At 38.5% G+C, this 17,127-nt stretch overlaps 1 protein-coding gene and 1 long non-coding RNA gene across 2 annotated transcripts in view; one reads left to right on the top strand and one right to left on the bottom strand.

Moving 5' to 3' along the window:
- WDHD1 (WD repeat and HMG-box DNA binding protein 1) overlaps positions 1–16,135 on the top strand; it is a 69,602-nt gene extending 53,467 nt beyond the window's left edge. The window contains 8 exon segments of the mRNA XM_043556206.1: positions 558–775; positions 873–991; positions 1,178–1,234; positions 3,440–3,483; positions 5,500–5,667; positions 7,122–7,252; positions 12,462–12,600; positions 15,327–16,135. Of these exon segments, the coding sequence (XP_043412141.1) occupies positions 558–775; positions 873–991; positions 1,178–1,234; positions 3,440–3,483; positions 5,500–5,667; positions 7,122–7,252; positions 12,462–12,600; positions 15,327–15,527 (1,077 nt within the window). The 3' untranslated portion in view covers positions 15,528–16,135.
- Positions 1–17,127, bottom strand: part of LOC122469124 — a 63,642-nt gene that overhangs the window by 8,650 nt on the left and 37,865 nt on the right. The gene's annotated exons all lie outside the window — the stretch shown is intronic.

Below are 17,127 nucleotides of genomic sequence, written 5' to 3'. Positions count from 1 at the left end.
ACTTAAAAATGAGTGGCTAAATCTACTCCTCCCGCCTCCCCCCCCCCCCCCCCCCCCCCCCCCGCCCCCAGATTCACTTGTAGTATTTGTGTGCCAGTTCTGGGAAAAATAATAACTAATTAATCATTTATAATTTATTCCTTCTTTGAATTTGCTACCCTATTTGATGAGGGCAGGATGAAGGTGGGTGGGCAGCAAAATGAGTTTAAGAAAACCACATTTGAATTTTAAAGGAAAATCTTACTTCCTTTGTAATTAATAGCTTGAAATCACCTGCCTTATTTCATTGAATCTAAGCTACTAGTGATTGTAAAATGCACCATTGTTTTATTTATATAAGCCAAAAAAATGCCGCAAACTCTGACCCACCATAAATTGTAAGATGCTTCCTACTTTCAGAGATGCTAAACTGAGTAAAAACTATGCATCTTAGAATCAGTGAGATACATTATCTAGAAAACCAGTATTTTCTCAGATACTAGTAGTATCATTCTCTTATTTTTTAAAAGTTTTGCTTGATGTGATTTTTTTTTTTTTTTTTTTCCTTTTTGGGTTAGCTTTCTTGTAAACTGGAGCGGGAATTTCGTTGTGTGGAACTTGCTGATTTAATGACTCAAAATGCTGTGAATTTAGCCATTAAATATGCTTCTCGTTCCCGGAGATTAATATTGGCCCAAAGACTTAGTGAACTGGCTGTGGAAAAGGCAGCAGAATTGGCAGCAACCCAGGTGGAAGAAGAAGAAGAAGAAGATTTCAGAAAAGGGCTGAATGCTGGGTAAGAAATAATCAGTTGTTTAAATTATTCTTTACTATTCTGAAAATTTAATTGGTCTTTGCATAGCTCTTAACTGAATAATATTATTGTCTTTTAGTTACAGTAATACTGCTACAGAGTGGAGCCAGCTAAGGCTCAGAAACCAAGTTGAAGAAGATGAAGAGGATACTGGAGAAGCTGATGATAAAGAAGAAAAACCAGAAATACATAAGTATGGTAAGATACATTTTTAAAGCAATTTAAAGATGAGAAATGCAATATTTTGTGGCTTTCCTCATTTTGCTTGGCTGAGGAAAACTGAATACCTGTACTGTGTCAAGACACCTTTGCTGATTGTTGATTGTAGAGAGGAACTTTATCTCCCCATTTACACTGCTTTGTTTTATCTTAATTATTTTATAGGACAGAATCCATTTTCCAAAAATGCAAATTCCTCTGATGTGCCAGCTGTTAAGTCAGGTAAGAAATATTTGTGATTTTGTAATATCAGGAAAATTGTTCAAGTAGTCTTTTAAAGTGATATATGTACTTAAACCACCCCACACACATACTCTGCCATCCTAAGTTTGTTTTCATCAGAAATTTTGTTTGTGAAGCTGGTCATTTTACAAATATTTATTAAATGCCTATTATCTTTGACTAGGTGGGAGATACCAAAAGTCAAGTAGACATGCATGGTTGATTCCTGCATAAATCTTATATAGTACCAACTGACTTTTTTTTTTTTTTTTAAGTTTATTTATTTATTTTGGAGAGAGAGAGAGACAGAAAATCCCAGGCAGGTTCTATGCTGTTAGCACAGAGAGAGAGAGAATCCCAGGTAGGTTCTGTGCTGTTAGCATAGAGCCAGACATGGGGTTCGAATCCATGAGCCATAAGATCATGACTTGAGCCAAAATCAAGAGTCAGACACTTAAAACCGACCGAGCCACCCAGGCACTCCCCAACTTTTTAAACCATGTACATAAATTACTTTGATTTTTAAAATTTACCTGTAAAAACATGTACAGAGGAGTATATAATAGTTTGCTTTAGTCTGTGGTGATAGATAGGTGGGAACCCCAAGGGAGGCCTCGAAATGTTTAAAGCAGAGACCTGCAGGATGATTAAGAGTCAGCTAGGCAAAAGTGGGTGAGAGCAGAAGCAGAGGAAAAGTGTATGACTTAAGGAACAGCATGTGCTAAGATTGTAAGAGTGGTGTGAAGAGCACAGGCAGAGAGAAAGTGGTGCTGAGTGGTTTGGTAGTGATGGGCAAGAGCTAAATAATGTAGGCCACAGTAAAGATTTTTGATCTTTATTCTAAGGTCTCTGGGAGGCTGTTGTAGGCTTTAAGCAGGCATAGCACGGCACACTGGCAGAGGAGGAATACAAATAAGGAGACTACTGAGGAATTCCAAAAGTGACGTTGAATAGTGGCTTGGATAGGGTGGTGGTGACCAATTAAAGAATGAGAAGAATTGAAGAGGTGTTTCTGAAAAAGATGTAGAGAGTATGGAAGTTTAGGGTGTAAAGAAAGACTCAGTTTCCAGCTTGAATACATGAGTGAATGATGGAACCACTTACTGAGTCAGAAAACACTAGGGAAATGCAGATTTTGATAAGATGATGATGAATTACTATTGGATATTTTGGTTAGGAGCTTAGAAAAGTAGTCTGGGAGGGAGATGTAAAGTGAAAATTATTGGCATAACCATAGCAATTTAAACCCTGGGCATAGATGAGGATATAAAGTGAGAAGAAAAGTGAGTTTAGGCCTAGGGAATCCCCAACTTTTTTTTTTTTTTTTAAGAGTCAAATGAGAGTTTATTTGAGATTAAAGAATTGCAGTTAGGGGAGGGAATCCCCAACATTTAAACATTAGGCCCAGGAGGTTAAGGAGGAGGAACCATCAAAAGAGAATGAGATCAAAGAGGAACGAGGTGGGAATGGGGAATCTCAGAAGTCAAGGGGAGGAGACAGTGTCAAGAAGAAAAGAACACTTAGCTATGTAGAATGCTTTTGAGGGGGTCAAATAAGATGATGACTGAAAACTATCCACCAGATTTGGCCAAATGGAGTTTATTGAGTCCTTAGCAAGAACAAATTCTATAGGGTAGTAGGGCTGGATGCCGTATAATTGTGGATGTTGGAATGTAGGGGCAGTGAGGAACTGGGAATAACCATGTAGACAACTCTTGAGAATTTGACTGTATAGACGAGGGAGAAATAAATGGTGGCTAGAGGTGATGTGAAATTGAGAGGGTTTGTTTTTGTTTGTTAGGAAACTTGAGTAGTCAACGAAGAGCGAAAAGTCCAAAGATGGAATAGCCGTCGATAAGACAAGTTTCTTGACAAAGCAGGAGTGGATAGGATCTAGAGCACAAGTAGATGAATTATTAACCTTAGCTAAAATAAGGCACCATTCTTCCATGGTAACAGGAGAAAAGGATAGATCTATACAGGTTTATATATTTCATAGTGAGAAGTTGGGATAGTTTCCATTTAATAGCTTTTACTTTTATTTTGTCTTGGAAAATAGATAGGAGGTCATATAGAGTTGTTAATTCTAAAGTTGCAAAGCACATTTGTTTTTATATAATACAGATTAAAATGACCTATTATTACAGAAGTCAGAAGTCTTCTATGTTTTACCACTATTAAGTGAGGGTTTCTTTCTTATGAAAGGTGCAGTTATCTCTAGCAACCAAGGACGAGTAAACCCCTTCAAGGTAAACTCTTTCCAGTGATACTTAACATGTTTTTTTTTTTTTTATGAAATTTATTGACAAATAGGTTTCCATACAACACCCAGTGCTAATCCCAAAAGGTGCCCTCCTCAATACCCATCACCCACCCTCTCCTCCCTCCCACCCCCCATCAACCCTCAGTTTGTTCTCAGTTTTTAACAGTCTCTTATGCTTTGGCTCTCTCGCACTCTAACCTCTTTTTTTTTTTTTTTTTCCTTCCCCTCCCCCATGGGTTCCTGTTAAGTTTCTCAGGATCCACATAAGAGTGAAACCATATGGTATCTGTCTTTCTCTGTATGGCTTATTTCACTTAGCATCACACTCTCCAGTTCCATCCACGTTGCTACAAAAGGCCATATTTCATTTTTTCTCATTGCTACGTAGAATTCCATTGTGTATATAAACCACAATTTCTTTATCCATTCATCAGTTGATGGACATTTAGGCTCTTTCCATCATTTGGCTATTGTTGAGAGTGCTGCTATGAACATTGGGGTACAAGTGGCCCTATGCATCAGTACTCCTGTATCCCTTGGATAAATTCCTAGCAGTGTTATTGCTGGGTCATAGGGTAGGTCTATTTTCAATTTTCTGAGGAACCTCCACACTGCTTTCCAGAGCAGCTGCACCAATTTGCATTCCCACCAACAGAGCAAGAGGGTTCCCGTTTCTCCACATCCTCTCCAGCATCTATAGTCTCCTGATTTGTTCATTTTGGCCACTCTGACTGGCGTGAGGTGATACCTGAGTGTGGTTTTGATTTGTATTTCCCTGATAAGGAGCGACGCTGAACATCTTTTCATGTGCCTGTTGGCCATCCGGATGTCTTCTTTAGAGAAGTGTCTATTCATGTTTTCTGCCCATTTCTTCACTGGGTTATTTGTTTTTCGGGTGTGGAGTTTGGTGAGCTCTTTATAGATTTTGGATACTAGCCCTTTGTCCGATATGTCATTTGCGAATATCTTTTCCCATTCCGTTGGTTGCCTTTTAGTTTTGTTGGTTGTTTCCTTTGCTGTGCAGAAGCTTTTTATCTTCATAAGGTCCCAGTAATTCACTTTTGCTTTTAATTCCCTTGCCTTTGGGGATGTGTCGAGTAAGAGATCGCTACGGCTGAGGTCAGAGAGGTCTTTTCCTGCTTTCTCCTCTAAGGTTTTGATGGTTTCCTGTCTCACATTTAGGTCCTTTATCCATTTTGAGTTTCTTTTTGTGAATGGTGTGAGAAAGTGGTCTAGTTTCAACCTTCTGCATGTTGCTGTCCAGTTCTCCCAGCACCATTTGTTAAAGAGGCTGTCTTTTTTCCATTGGATGTTCTTTCCTGCTTTGTCAAAGATGAGTTGGCCATATGTTTGTGGGTCTAGTTCTGGGGTTTCTATTCTATTCCATTGGTCTATGTGTCTGTTTTTGTGCCAACTTAACATGTTTTTAAGTACATTTTTATACAGAGAAATATTTCCAAACCACCAAATGACCCTCCTCAGACTTGGAAACATTAAAGATTGAAACAGATCTTTGTGAAAACAGTTGAAAGCAGCACTAGTTCATGCTTGGGCTAAGACTTATCTTCTGAATACCTATGGTTTTGAATGATAGTCCCTGTTTTTCTTAGGGATGTGTTATATTTAATATGTGTGTCAGTCTTAATATGGATTATACAAAATGTATTCAATTCCAAATGTGACACAATATAGACTTAAAAGACACTTAAATATACATTTTTTAATGTTTGTTTATTTTTGAGAGAGAGGGAGAGAGAGTGCATGCGTTGGGGAGGGGCAGAGAGAGGACAGAGGACCTGAAGCGGGCTCTGTGCTGACACTAGGGAGTCCAACCTTGGACTTGACCCATGAGCCATGAGATCATGACCTAAGCCAAAGTTGGACACTCAACCAACTGAGCTACCCAGGCGCCCCTAGACTTAACAGAAATTTAGAGGAAAAATGAATCTCTTGGGGTTTTTCTTCTTTAAACATAAAATGCTAATAGTAGTTTGCTCTTTAGGTATCAGCCAATTCCAAAGAGCCAGCCATTTCAGTGAATTCAGCACGTTCTACTAATATTTTAGACAATATGAACAAATCATCCAAGAAATCTGCACTCAGTCGAGCTACAAATAATGAAAAGTCTCCAGTTATAAAGCCTCTAGTTCCAAAGCCAAAGTCTAAGCAGGTACTATTTCAACTACCCATATCAGCAACAAGTAGCACATGATCTGTTTGTCTTGCTTTAGTTTTTGTTCACTCTTTCAGGTATGGGGCAGGAGGCTCCAGTTGTTTATCATTGATTGCCTAGGGAGGGTAGTGGTTCTCAAATCTGATTTTGCTTCAGAATCACTTTTTAAAATATATACAGTAAAACCTTGGTTTGTAAGCATAATTTGTTCTGGAAACATGCTTGTAATCCAAAGTACTTGCATATGAAAGCGAATTTCCCCCATAAGAAATAATGGAAACTCCGATGATTCATTCCACAACCCAAAAACATTCACATAAAAATGATTACAGTACTGTAATACAAAATAATAAATAAAATACAAAGTATAAAGAAAAATAAATTAACCTGCACTTACCTTTGAAAACCTTCATGGCTGGTGTGAGGGAGACGAGTAGAGGGTTATTGTGTAGGACGGCTATCACTATCATTAATGGAATCACTGCTATCTGTTGGCTCAGTGGAATCTCTTTCTTCGTGGGGGCCATTGTATACGTTTGCACAATGTTGACTACCATACAGTATTAATAAAGTTTTGTCATACACTGTATTTAATGTAACTATCAATAAGGCAGGAGGGGAAAGGGTCTATATCTGCAGGCAGCCTGCCTAGAATGAAACAAAGCATTCCTAAGCTTACTCTTGTATGGAAAAGTGGAGGACTGTCCACAGGTGCTTTGAAGTGACAAAAAATAAACTAGTGCCAGTTGTGGGCACCTTCCTATGTTCTGAAAAATCACTGATTTCTGCCAAACACTGCAGCCTGAGACTGAGCATCTGAGCACGTGAGATGATCACACACAATCTTGCAGCCAGTGAGAGAGAGAAAAACATTGGCTCAGTTGTGATCATGGTGTAACATACTACTTGTATTGCAAGACATTGCTTATTTATCAAGTTAAAATTTGTTAGAAATGTGTGGTAATTTTGTGAAACATTTGGAGAACAAGTTACTCACAATCCAAGGTTTTACTGTGTATACTCAGGCCTCAAAGACTCAGGCGTTTGTCTGGCTTTTAAAAAAATTTCCCAGATGATTCTGACGCATATCTTTTTTTTAATGATGATGACGGCCCCAATCTTTCCTTCTTCCGTATTCTGATTTTGCCTTCTAGATTTCATCCCAGATTTGGTATTTCACCTCACATTTGTCATTAGTATAATAGATCTTTTATCTTTTCCATTTTATATAATTTTATTCATTTAGGAAACATGGAATTTGAAGTAATAGTTATTTTGGGTTTTATGTCTATAGGCATGTTTATATTCAACTGAGAACTTCAGGACTTCACATGTTGGTATAAGAATACTAAATAATTATAAATATTTTTCCACATTTTTCAAAACTTGATTGTAGTGTATAAAATTGTACTAGATTTTTGTTGCAGTATTCATTATGTTTGTTTTTACAGGCATCTGCAGCATCCTATTTCCAGAAAAGAACTTCCCAAGCTGATAAGAATGAGGATGCGAATGAAGAAAATCCTAAAAATTCATCATCTGAAAGCCCAGCTCCATGTCCTCAAAACACTGAAAGTCAAAGGTTAGTACATAGATAAATTTATTATTCTCAAGATTCAGTATTCCAATAAAAGACATACAGAAACAGCAATACAAAATTATGCGACTGTCTTGTTCACTGTTACAAATAATACATTGGCACTGGTGGTGGACATTCTGAACACATAACTTTCTTTTTAATATTTATTTATTTTGAGAGAGAGCATGGGAAGGGCAGAGAGAGGGAGGGAGGGAGAATATTTTTTTTTTTTTTTAAATATTTATTTTTGGGAGAGAGAGAGAGAGAGCATGCAAGAGAACAGGGGAGGGACAGAGAGAGAAAGGGAGACACAGAATCCAGAGCAGGCTCCAGGTTCTGAGCTCTCAGTACAGAGCCCGATGCAGGGCTTGAACTCAGAAAATGTGAAATCATGATCTGAGCTGAAATCTGATGCTTAACCAACTGAGCCACCCAGGTGCCCTGAGGGAGGGAGAATCTTTTTCTTTTTTTTTTTTTTTTTTAAATTTTTTTTTTTTTTTCAACGTTTATTTATTTTTGGGACAGAGAGAGACAGAGCATGAACGGGGGAAGGGCAGAGAGAGAGGGAGACACAGAATCGGAAACAGGCTCCAGGCTCTGAGCCATCAGCCCAGAGCCCGACGCGGGGCTCGAACTCACGGACCGCAAGATCGTGACCTGACTGAAGTCGGACGCTTAACCGACTGCGCCACCCAGGCGCCCCTGAGGGAGGGAGAATCTTAAGCGGGCTTCTTGCCCAGCACAGAGCCCAACACGGGGCTCAATCTCATAACCATGAGATCATGACTTGAACTGAGATCAAGAATTGGATGCTTAACTGACTGAGCCACCCAGGCATCCCTGAATACATAACTTTAAGGAGGCCATAAATATTGGTTAATGTCTACTTAATACTTAAGTATGCTCTGATAAGTTATATATGTGTTTTAAATTGTACTATGTTTTACGGGGTGCCTGGGTGGCTCAGTTGGTTGGGCGTTGTACTTCGGCTCAGGTCATGATCTCACAGTTGGTGGGTTCGAGCCCCGCATCGGGCTCTGTGCTGATAGCTCGGAGCCTGAAGCCTGCTTCAGATTCTGTGTCTCCTCTTCCCTCTGCCCCTCCCATGCTCATGCTCTATCTCACGCTGTCTCTCAAAATAAACGTAAAAAAAATTTAAAAATAAAATAAAATAAATTGTATTGTGCTTTAAATTGTTTTAAATTAAAATTTAAAACATATATTTTATAATTCTTCTTTTGTTTTAAGATAAATATAGTTAAGTGGGAGAAGCAGTGAAAGGATACAAAAGAAAGTCTGATAAAGAATATCTTCCATATCCACTCAGTTCCCCTCTTTACAAATAGTCACTACAACAAATTTCTTACATAGCCCTCCAGAATTGTTCTGTAAGTGTTCAAACACTTGTATTTATGTTTATTTTAACAGAAACGGTAGCATACACATTGTTCTGTACATTACTATTTTTTCACATAGCAGCTTTTGCAGATCATCTCATATTACTACACAGTTTATTTAATCTTTTTATATCCATTGAATGGATATGCCATAATTTATTCAGTTCTCTACTGGTGGACAGAAGGTGATTGCTGGTCTTTTGCTATAGTACAAGTAGTACTGCAATGAATTACTTTATATGAATGTCATTTCTCACATATACATATAGCCGTAAGATGGATATCTGTATGATTCAAGTTAATGTGCACTTGTAATTCCAATAGACATTGCCAAATTTTTCTCCATTAATCTTGTATCATTTTCTATACCTCCAGCAATATGAGTTCCTATTTGCCTATATCCTATTTGTTTGCCAGTGCAATATGTTACATTTCGTGATCTAAATGCTGGGTTTATTTAAAATGCATCAGTTAAGGAGTGCCTGGGTGGCTCAGTAGGTTAAGCATCAGACTTTGGCTCAGGTCATGATCTCACCATTCATGGGTTCAAGCCTTGCATTGGGCTCTGTGCTGACAGTTTGGAGCCTGAAGCCTGCTTCGGATTCTGTGTCTCCCTCTCTCTCTGCCCCTCCCATACTTGCACTCTCTCTCTCAAAAATAAACATTTTTTAAAAAACTTTAATGCCTCAGTTAAAAAGAAAAAGTCACCATTTCATTTTTATCATTGAGTATCTCCTGTTAACCAGTTTATTTATCTATCTACTTTTTTAAAGAGTCTATTTTTAAGTAATCTCTGCACCCAACGTGGGGCTCGAACTCCTAGCCCCGATATCAAGAGCCATATGCTTTACCGATTGAGCTAGCAGGCATCCCTCATGTTAACCAGTTTAATTTGAGGGGTAGCTTTGGTTTTTATTTTTTCTGTTTTGCCCTGAATTCAAATTAGGTATTAAGCAGTGAAGGTTTTATTTAAGAAGATTCAATTTTTTGTACTTTCAATACAGAAAACTTATTTAATTGGAATGTCATTAAGGAGTTATAACTGTTTAACCAAATATTTTGTCATGAGTATTGATATACTGAATCAGAAGAGAAATGTTCAATTTTGTTTTTCTTTTGAAAAACAGCTGTTGGGGCGCCTGGGTGGCGCAGTCGGTTAAGCGTCCGACTTCAGCCAGGTCACGATCTCGCGGTCCGTGAGTTCGAGCCCCGCGTCGGGCTCTGGGCTGATGGCTCAGAGCCTGGAGCCTGTTTCCGACTCTGTGTCTCCCTCTCTCTCTGCCCCTCCCCCGTTCATGCTCTGTCTCTCTCTGTCCCAAAAATAAATAAACGTTGAAAAACAGCTGTTTAGGGGCGCCTGGGTGGCTCAGTCGGTTGAGCGGCCGACTTCAGCTCAGGTCATGATCTCACGGTCCATGAGTTCGAGCCCTGCGTCAGGCTCTGTGCTGACAGCTCAGAGCCTGGAGCCTGTTTCAGATTCTGTGTCACCCTCTCTCTGACCCTCCCCTGTTCATGCTCTGTCTCTCCCTGTCTCAAAAATAAATAAAACGTTAAAAAATAAAAATTAAAAAAAAGAAAAACAGCTGTTTAGGGGCAGGGAGATTGCCTGCTGTTAGCTAGATTTGTGACATTGCTTCAAGTTTGATTAAAATGAATGTTTATTAATTTCAGGAAATTCAAGAAATATGTTTTCCATTTGTTTTGATTTGTTCTATTATTTTTCTGGAAGTAGAATTATATTAAGATTACTTGAAATTTGTATATTTCCACAAATTAGGCAATGCTAGTAATATTTTTTATAGCTTGTTTTTCTAAAAATTAAAAAATTTAGACAAAAATCCCTCAATTACTCATAAAGATAATTTTTTAAATCTTTTTTATTAAAATTAAGATTCTTGGGGCGCCTGGGTGGCTCAGTTGGTTGAGCGTCCGACTTCGCTCAGGTCACAATCTCACGGTCCGTGAGTTCGAGCCCCGCATCAGGCTCTGTGCCGACAGCTCAGAACCTGGAGCCTGCTTCAGATTCTGTGTCTCCCTCTCTCTCTGGCCCTCCCCCCATTCATGCTCTGTCTCTCTCTGTCTCAAAAATAAATAAATGTTAAAAAAAAAAATTAAGATTCTACATTTAGTGGGCTCTGCATCAGAGATGGAATGTTACAGCCTGTGGTTTTGTTTCCATTTAAAATTTTATCATAGGGGTGCCTGGGTGGCTCAGTCGGTTGAGTGTCCGACTTCAGTTCAGGTCATTATCTCGCTGCTCATGGGTTCGAGCCCTGCCTGGGACTGTGTGCTGACAGCTCAGCGCTTGGAGCCTGTTTCAGATTCTGTGTCTCCCTCTCTCTGCACCTCCCCTGCTCGCACTCTGTCACTCTCAAAAATAAACTTTATAAATAAATGTTTAAAAATAAGTAAAATAAAATTTTATCATAAACATTTTCCTCTGGTATTTTTGCCACTAATTTTTGCTGTATATTTAAATTTGTTATTCAAGATCCATTTGGTTACAGTGTAGTAAGGGCCAGTACAGCTGCTGTGTGAAGTATGGGGACTCTGCAGTCAAACTGCCAAGGTATTAAATCCCAGGTCTGCCTTTGGCTATCTGTGCGACCTAGAGTAAGTTATTTCACATTTCTTTTCTTTTTTTTTTTTAATTTGTTTAATATTTATTCATTTTTGAGAGAGAGAGATGGAGCCCAAGCAGGGGTGGGCAGAGAGAGAGGGAGACAAAATCCAAAGCAGGCTCCAGGCTCTGAGCTGTCAGCACAGAGCCTAACACAGGGCTCAAACCCACAAACCGTGAAATCATGACCTGAGCTGAAGTCAGACACTTAACCAACTAAGCCACCCAGGCGCCCCTAAGTTATCTCACATTTCTGAGCCTTGATTTCCTCCTCTATGGAATAGAGATAGTAATTGCACCTACCCTCATAGGGTTATGATAGATGAAATGAGGTAATACACACAAAGTATTTAGAACAATGCCTAGCAGATAGTAAGTGCTCAGTAAATATTAAATGTTTGCATTAAATCTTCACTTGTGACCTAAAGATAATTTGTGTCAAAAGCAAAGTCTAGGGGCATCTGAGTGGCTCAGTCAGTTAGGCATCTGACTTTGGCTCAGGTCATGATCTCATAGTTTGTGACTTGAGCCCCACATTGGGCTCGTGCTGACAGCTCAGAGCCTGGAGCCTGCTTTAGATTTTGTGACTCCCCCACTCTCTGCCCCTCCTCCACTCAGGGTCTGTCTCTGTCTGTCAAAAATAAATAAACATAAAAAAAAAGTCAAGTCTAATGAAATTGATAAGTATGCTGTGTGTATGCTTTACATAATAATTATATGAGAAAGGACATACACGCCCAGGTCATCTGTGAGAGCAATGGTGAGGGGATGGGATAGGAGCTTGAGAAAAGTAAAAATTAAAGATAGCTGGTTTTGGAAATGGAGAAGGAACCCACCAAGGATTGGAAGAATTTTACTGGGCCAGAGGGGCTGAGTGAAACTGGAGACCTTGAGCCTGTCAGCATTCCAAAAAGGAGCTGAAAGTGCAGAGTTCATGGTTGCTCCACTTGGAAAATACATATGTGAGTAAACCCTTTGAATTGATCTTACAAGGGGTTTTTCAGTTCATTATTTCCATGGTCTTCAAGCAGTTTTAAATAATATGTAGTATGAATATTAATAAGTGTAATTAATTGTGTCTTTCTTAGTATATATAGGTATGCAAAGACTAATGGTTAATTACTAACCTGAAAAATCATAAAGCACTTTAAACTGTGTCTTAAGTATGAAATTTTTTCAATAATTGCTATTTTAGGCCAAAGACTGGGTTCCAGATGTGGCTGGAAGAAAACAGAAGTAATATTTTGTCTGACAATCCTGACTTTTCAGATGAAGCAGACATAATAAAAGAAGGAATGATTCGATTTAGAGTATTGTCACCTGAAGAAAGGAAGGTAAGAATAATTTTGCTGAGATTGAGATCTTAGTAAATTCCCAGGGGTTTTGTTTTTGTTTTTGTTTTTTTCAAATTTGTTTATTTATTTTGAGAAAGAGAGAGAGCGAGCACAAGCAGGGAAGGGCAGAGAGAGAGAATCCCAAGGAGGCCCAGCACTGTCAGCGCAGAGCCTGATGTGGACCTGAACTCATGAACCCATGAGATCATGATCTGAGCCAAAACCGAAAGTTGGTCACTTAACCGACTAAGTCACCCAGGTGCCCCCTAGGTCTTAAAAATTCTTATAGAAAATGCCTTTTTCTGTTCTGGAAATTGCATATATTCTGGTAAACTCTTGGTGGAGAGGAAATTAACTGAAATGTTCTAAACATATGGATGTGTAATAGTTATTAGTGCTAATGGTTAAATTTGGGGCATATGTACTGTTTATATCTGTATAAGTTCCTGCATGTTGTAAGTTAGGAGGATACCCCAAGAAAAAGTACATTACTTACAAATCAAAAGCAAATAAAATTAAGAAGTAAAAATGAAATTAAATATACATGTTTGGACTACTACCTTAGGGTACTTGGGATTCTCTCTCTCTGCCCCTTCCCTGCTTGCACTCTCTCTCTTTACCTCTCCCTCAAAATAAATAAATAAACTTAAAAAATTTCTTTAAAAAGCAGAATTTTTTAAAATGCTATTTACTTCCACACTGAATATAAAATGAGAATACTGGGGTACCTGGTTGGCTCAGTCGATAGAGCATGTGACTCTTAATCTCAGGATTGTGAGTTCAAGGCCCACATTGAGCATAGAGCTTACTTTAAAAAACAAAAAAACATGGGGCGCCTGGGTGTGGCAGTCGGTTAAGCGTCCGACTTCAGCCAGGTCATGGTCTCGCGGTCCGTGAGTTCGAGCCCCGCGTCGGGCTCTGGGCTGATGGCTCAGAGCCTGGAGCCTGTTTCTGATTCTGTGTCTCCCTCTCTCTCTGCCCCTCCCCCGTTCATGCTCTGTCTCTCTCTGTCCCAAAAATAAATAAACGTTGAAAAAAAAAATTTAAAAAAAAAAACAACAAAAAACAAAAAAACAAAAACAAAGTCAAAGTGAGAGTACTGCTTTTCGGGCAGTGGAAGACCTGGTGTTCTGTTCTAGCCTTTCATGTGGAAATTAGGACAGATGGCTTGTACCTTATTGCCCCTTGTATAAATTTCTGCCTTATGAGGGAGGGCTAGGAGCAGCTTTCTGTTGCAAGGGGAAGGAATGTGTGTGGTATATCAATTAAATCCTCAGATATCATTTCCCCAGGGATGCAGTATGCGGCATGGGCATGCAGTATTCACCTGGTGAAATCGATACTTGCCTTGATAAACTGAATTTTAAGAATAAAGCTATTACAAAATGAGGAAGCTAGAAACTGGTCCAACCACCTCAAGCCTATTTAGAATCTCATTGGCAACTTTGTATTTCTCATTTTTTGTAAGACTTTATAAAAGGATAATAAAGAATTAGATAAATGGTATCTAAATGATCTTATGCAGTAAAAAATGTGATTGTGTTTTTGAATACTTGAAAATGTAATCAGTATTTTTAAGTTAAACCTTAATCCAGTCTGTTAATGTGAGAAAATCTACAGCTCCAAAGGGTCTCTTTTCTATAGTAAATAAATGGAAAGGAAATAAAGTGAAAGAAGGAGGAACTATTACATATTAAAATAGATTTAAGTGACTCAGTCAGTTGAGCGTCCAATATTTATCTTGGCTCAGGTCATTATCCCAGGGTTGTGAGATCGAGCCCTGCATTGGGATTGAGATTCTGTGTCTGTCCCTCTGCCCCTCTCCCCACCTCATGCACATACTCTTGCTCTCTCTCTCTCTAATTAAAAAAAAAAAAAAAAAAAAAAAAAGATTTAGGAGACAGATGGAAATGACTGAACTTTTTAAGGTTCTTGTGCTTATTGAATAAAGCCAGCCCCAAAAGAGTATCTGAAATGTCATTCCTGAAATGACAGAGTGATAGGGATGAAGAACAGAGAACTAATTACCAAGAGTTGGGGCCTGGATGAGAATTGTAGGTTGGAGGAACAACATGAGGGATCCTTGTGGTGATGGTACTGTTTTGTATCTTGAATGTGGAGCCTACATGGGAATTAAATATGCATACACACATACACACAAATGAGTAGAAGTAAAAATGGGAGGATTGTATTGATGTCAGTACCCCGGTTGTGATATATTAGCTTTGGAAGATGCTATGATTGGGGGAAACTGGGAAAAGAGTACACGAGATCCTTCTGTATTATTTCCTACAACTGCATATGAAAAATCTCAAAATAAAAAGTTTCATTTTTAAAAAAAGTACCTGCAGTTATATATTTTGCACTTAATATGGTTAAATATAAGCAGAGTTTAGGTTGAAATAGTACAGAGGTAGACATAAATTTTTTAACCTGCTCTGCAATTAATAAGACATTTGTTAACAATGAGAATCTTTAATGATTAGCTTAACAATTCAAGTACTAATTATGCATTTTTTTAATTAAAAAAAATTTTTTTAATGTTTATTTTTGAGAGAGAGACAGAGCATGAGGTGGTGGAGACTGAGCCACCCAGACGCCCCTGCTTTTTTTTTTTTAATGCTGCTTTTTATATACAGGATTGTTACCTAAAAAAGTGAGGAAATCATTTCCTTCCTAGTTCTTTGTTATTGCCTAAAAATCTTTTCTCCCATATTTTTACAAAGGCATGGGCTACCAAGGCCAAAGGAGGTACTACAAGTGATGGAGCTGAAGCAAAGAAGCGAAAACGTGTGATTGATGAAAGTCATGAAACTGAAAACCAGAAAGAAAAAGCAAAGGAGAATCTGAATTTGCCAAAAAAGCAAAAACCTTTAGATCTGTCTACCAATCAGAAACTATCAGCTTTTGCATTTAAGCAGGAATAGACAGAGTTAAGGAAATGACCTTAGGGAAGTCATAGATTTTTTACTCATCATTGATGAATCTGGACTTAAAAAAAATGTTATCTTTAGAAAATTCGTTATATATTTTTAAAAGAGTTTAATGACAACGTTTTGTCTTTATTAAGGTAATATAGTAACAGGGAGTGTGTAAAAACTTTCATGCCTACAGATTGCTCTGCTCCCAAATAGAAGGCCATTCAGAAGCATTATGATTGTAGGCACTGACTTGAAGCCACTGGCATGTCACAGTGGAAGCCAGTTTGATTTTGTTTCGTACCTTCAAAATCATCAAAGCCAAGGTCTTAAAACCTCTGAACATTGAAGTACCTTCACGAGGTTTCCTCATTTGGTTTGTGTCGTATACTGGGAAGTACTACAGAAATCCTCTTCCAGGTGTGTTACCGTAGACTGTTTCTCTATGTCTATATTGGACTGGGGACCATGTTTTTTAATATGGGCCCTCAACATGTAAATAATTTTGTAGGTGTGATTTTTTTCATTTGTCTGTTTTGGAAATTTCTTCATGTATGGCTTTCAGTTGTCTTTGTATAGCCTGGTTTTTAAAAAAATAAGACTTTCACATTTCCAAATTTAGTTTGCTGTGGTCTTTTTTTTTTTTTTAATGTTTATTATTTTTGAGAGAGAGACAGAGTGTGAGCAAGGGAGGGAGGGCAGAGAGAGACATAGGGAGGCACAGAATCTGAAATAGGCTCCTGGCTCTCCGCTGTCAGCGCAGAGCCTGATGCGGGGCTTGAACTCACAAACCGTGAGACCATGACCTGAGCCGAAGTCAGAGCCTTAACCTACTGAGCCACCCAGGCACCCCATAGTTTGCTGTGGTCTTATCATTTTTCCATGAAATGAAAATGTTTCTAGAAAACATAGTTTACATTTATTACCATAATTTCTACCATCACCCCCATCCTGCTACACATCATAACACACAGAAGAGAAGATGGAGGACAGTTTTGAAAGTTTTTCATCCCGGGGCATAATGTGCCCCTGGTAAGATCCTCTGATTATCAACATCAGCAGTATTTTCCTGAGCAAGTCTTCGAAGCCTTGATATGAGAGTAAAGAGGGAAAGTGTTTAACTCCTTTTATCTTGAACAAATAAGATTTAAATATTTCATACATTTTTTGTTATTATTCTAGGCAGAGCTTAATGCAAATGCAGCCGCTTAATGAGGGCAGAATACAGGGGTGGGCTTGGCAGAGTCAGGGGCGGGTTGTAGTAAAATAAAATCAGGTGGCTCAGGATGAGAATGGTTTTATATGTTGGAAGGAATATAATATGTTGAAAATTTAGATATGTAGAAGCCAAAGATACTCATCTCACGATGACCAAGGTTAGGAAGGAATACATTTCTGATGTTTTAATTAGTGGCTGGTATAGAGAGATATTATAGCACAATGGTTAGGAGCACAGATTTCAAAGCCAAATTACTTGGGTCTGAAGACCCGCTATGGTATATACCAGCTGAATGAACCTTGGGCAAATTTCTAGCCTTTGACCACTCATCTGTAAAATGGTTTTAATAATTTTACTTCATAGCATTGTTAATGAGAATTAAATGAGATA

Source organism: Prionailurus bengalensis, chromosome B3 (assembly GCF_016509475.1).
Source record: "Prionailurus bengalensis isolate Pbe53 chromosome B3, Fcat_Pben_1.1_paternal_pri, whole genome shotgun sequence".
Lineage (NCBI taxonomy): Eukaryota > Metazoa > Chordata > Mammalia > Carnivora > Felidae > Prionailurus > Prionailurus bengalensis.
The sequence above is the reverse complement of the archived record's forward strand: the minus strand, read 5'-3'. Positions and strand labels throughout refer to the sequence as shown.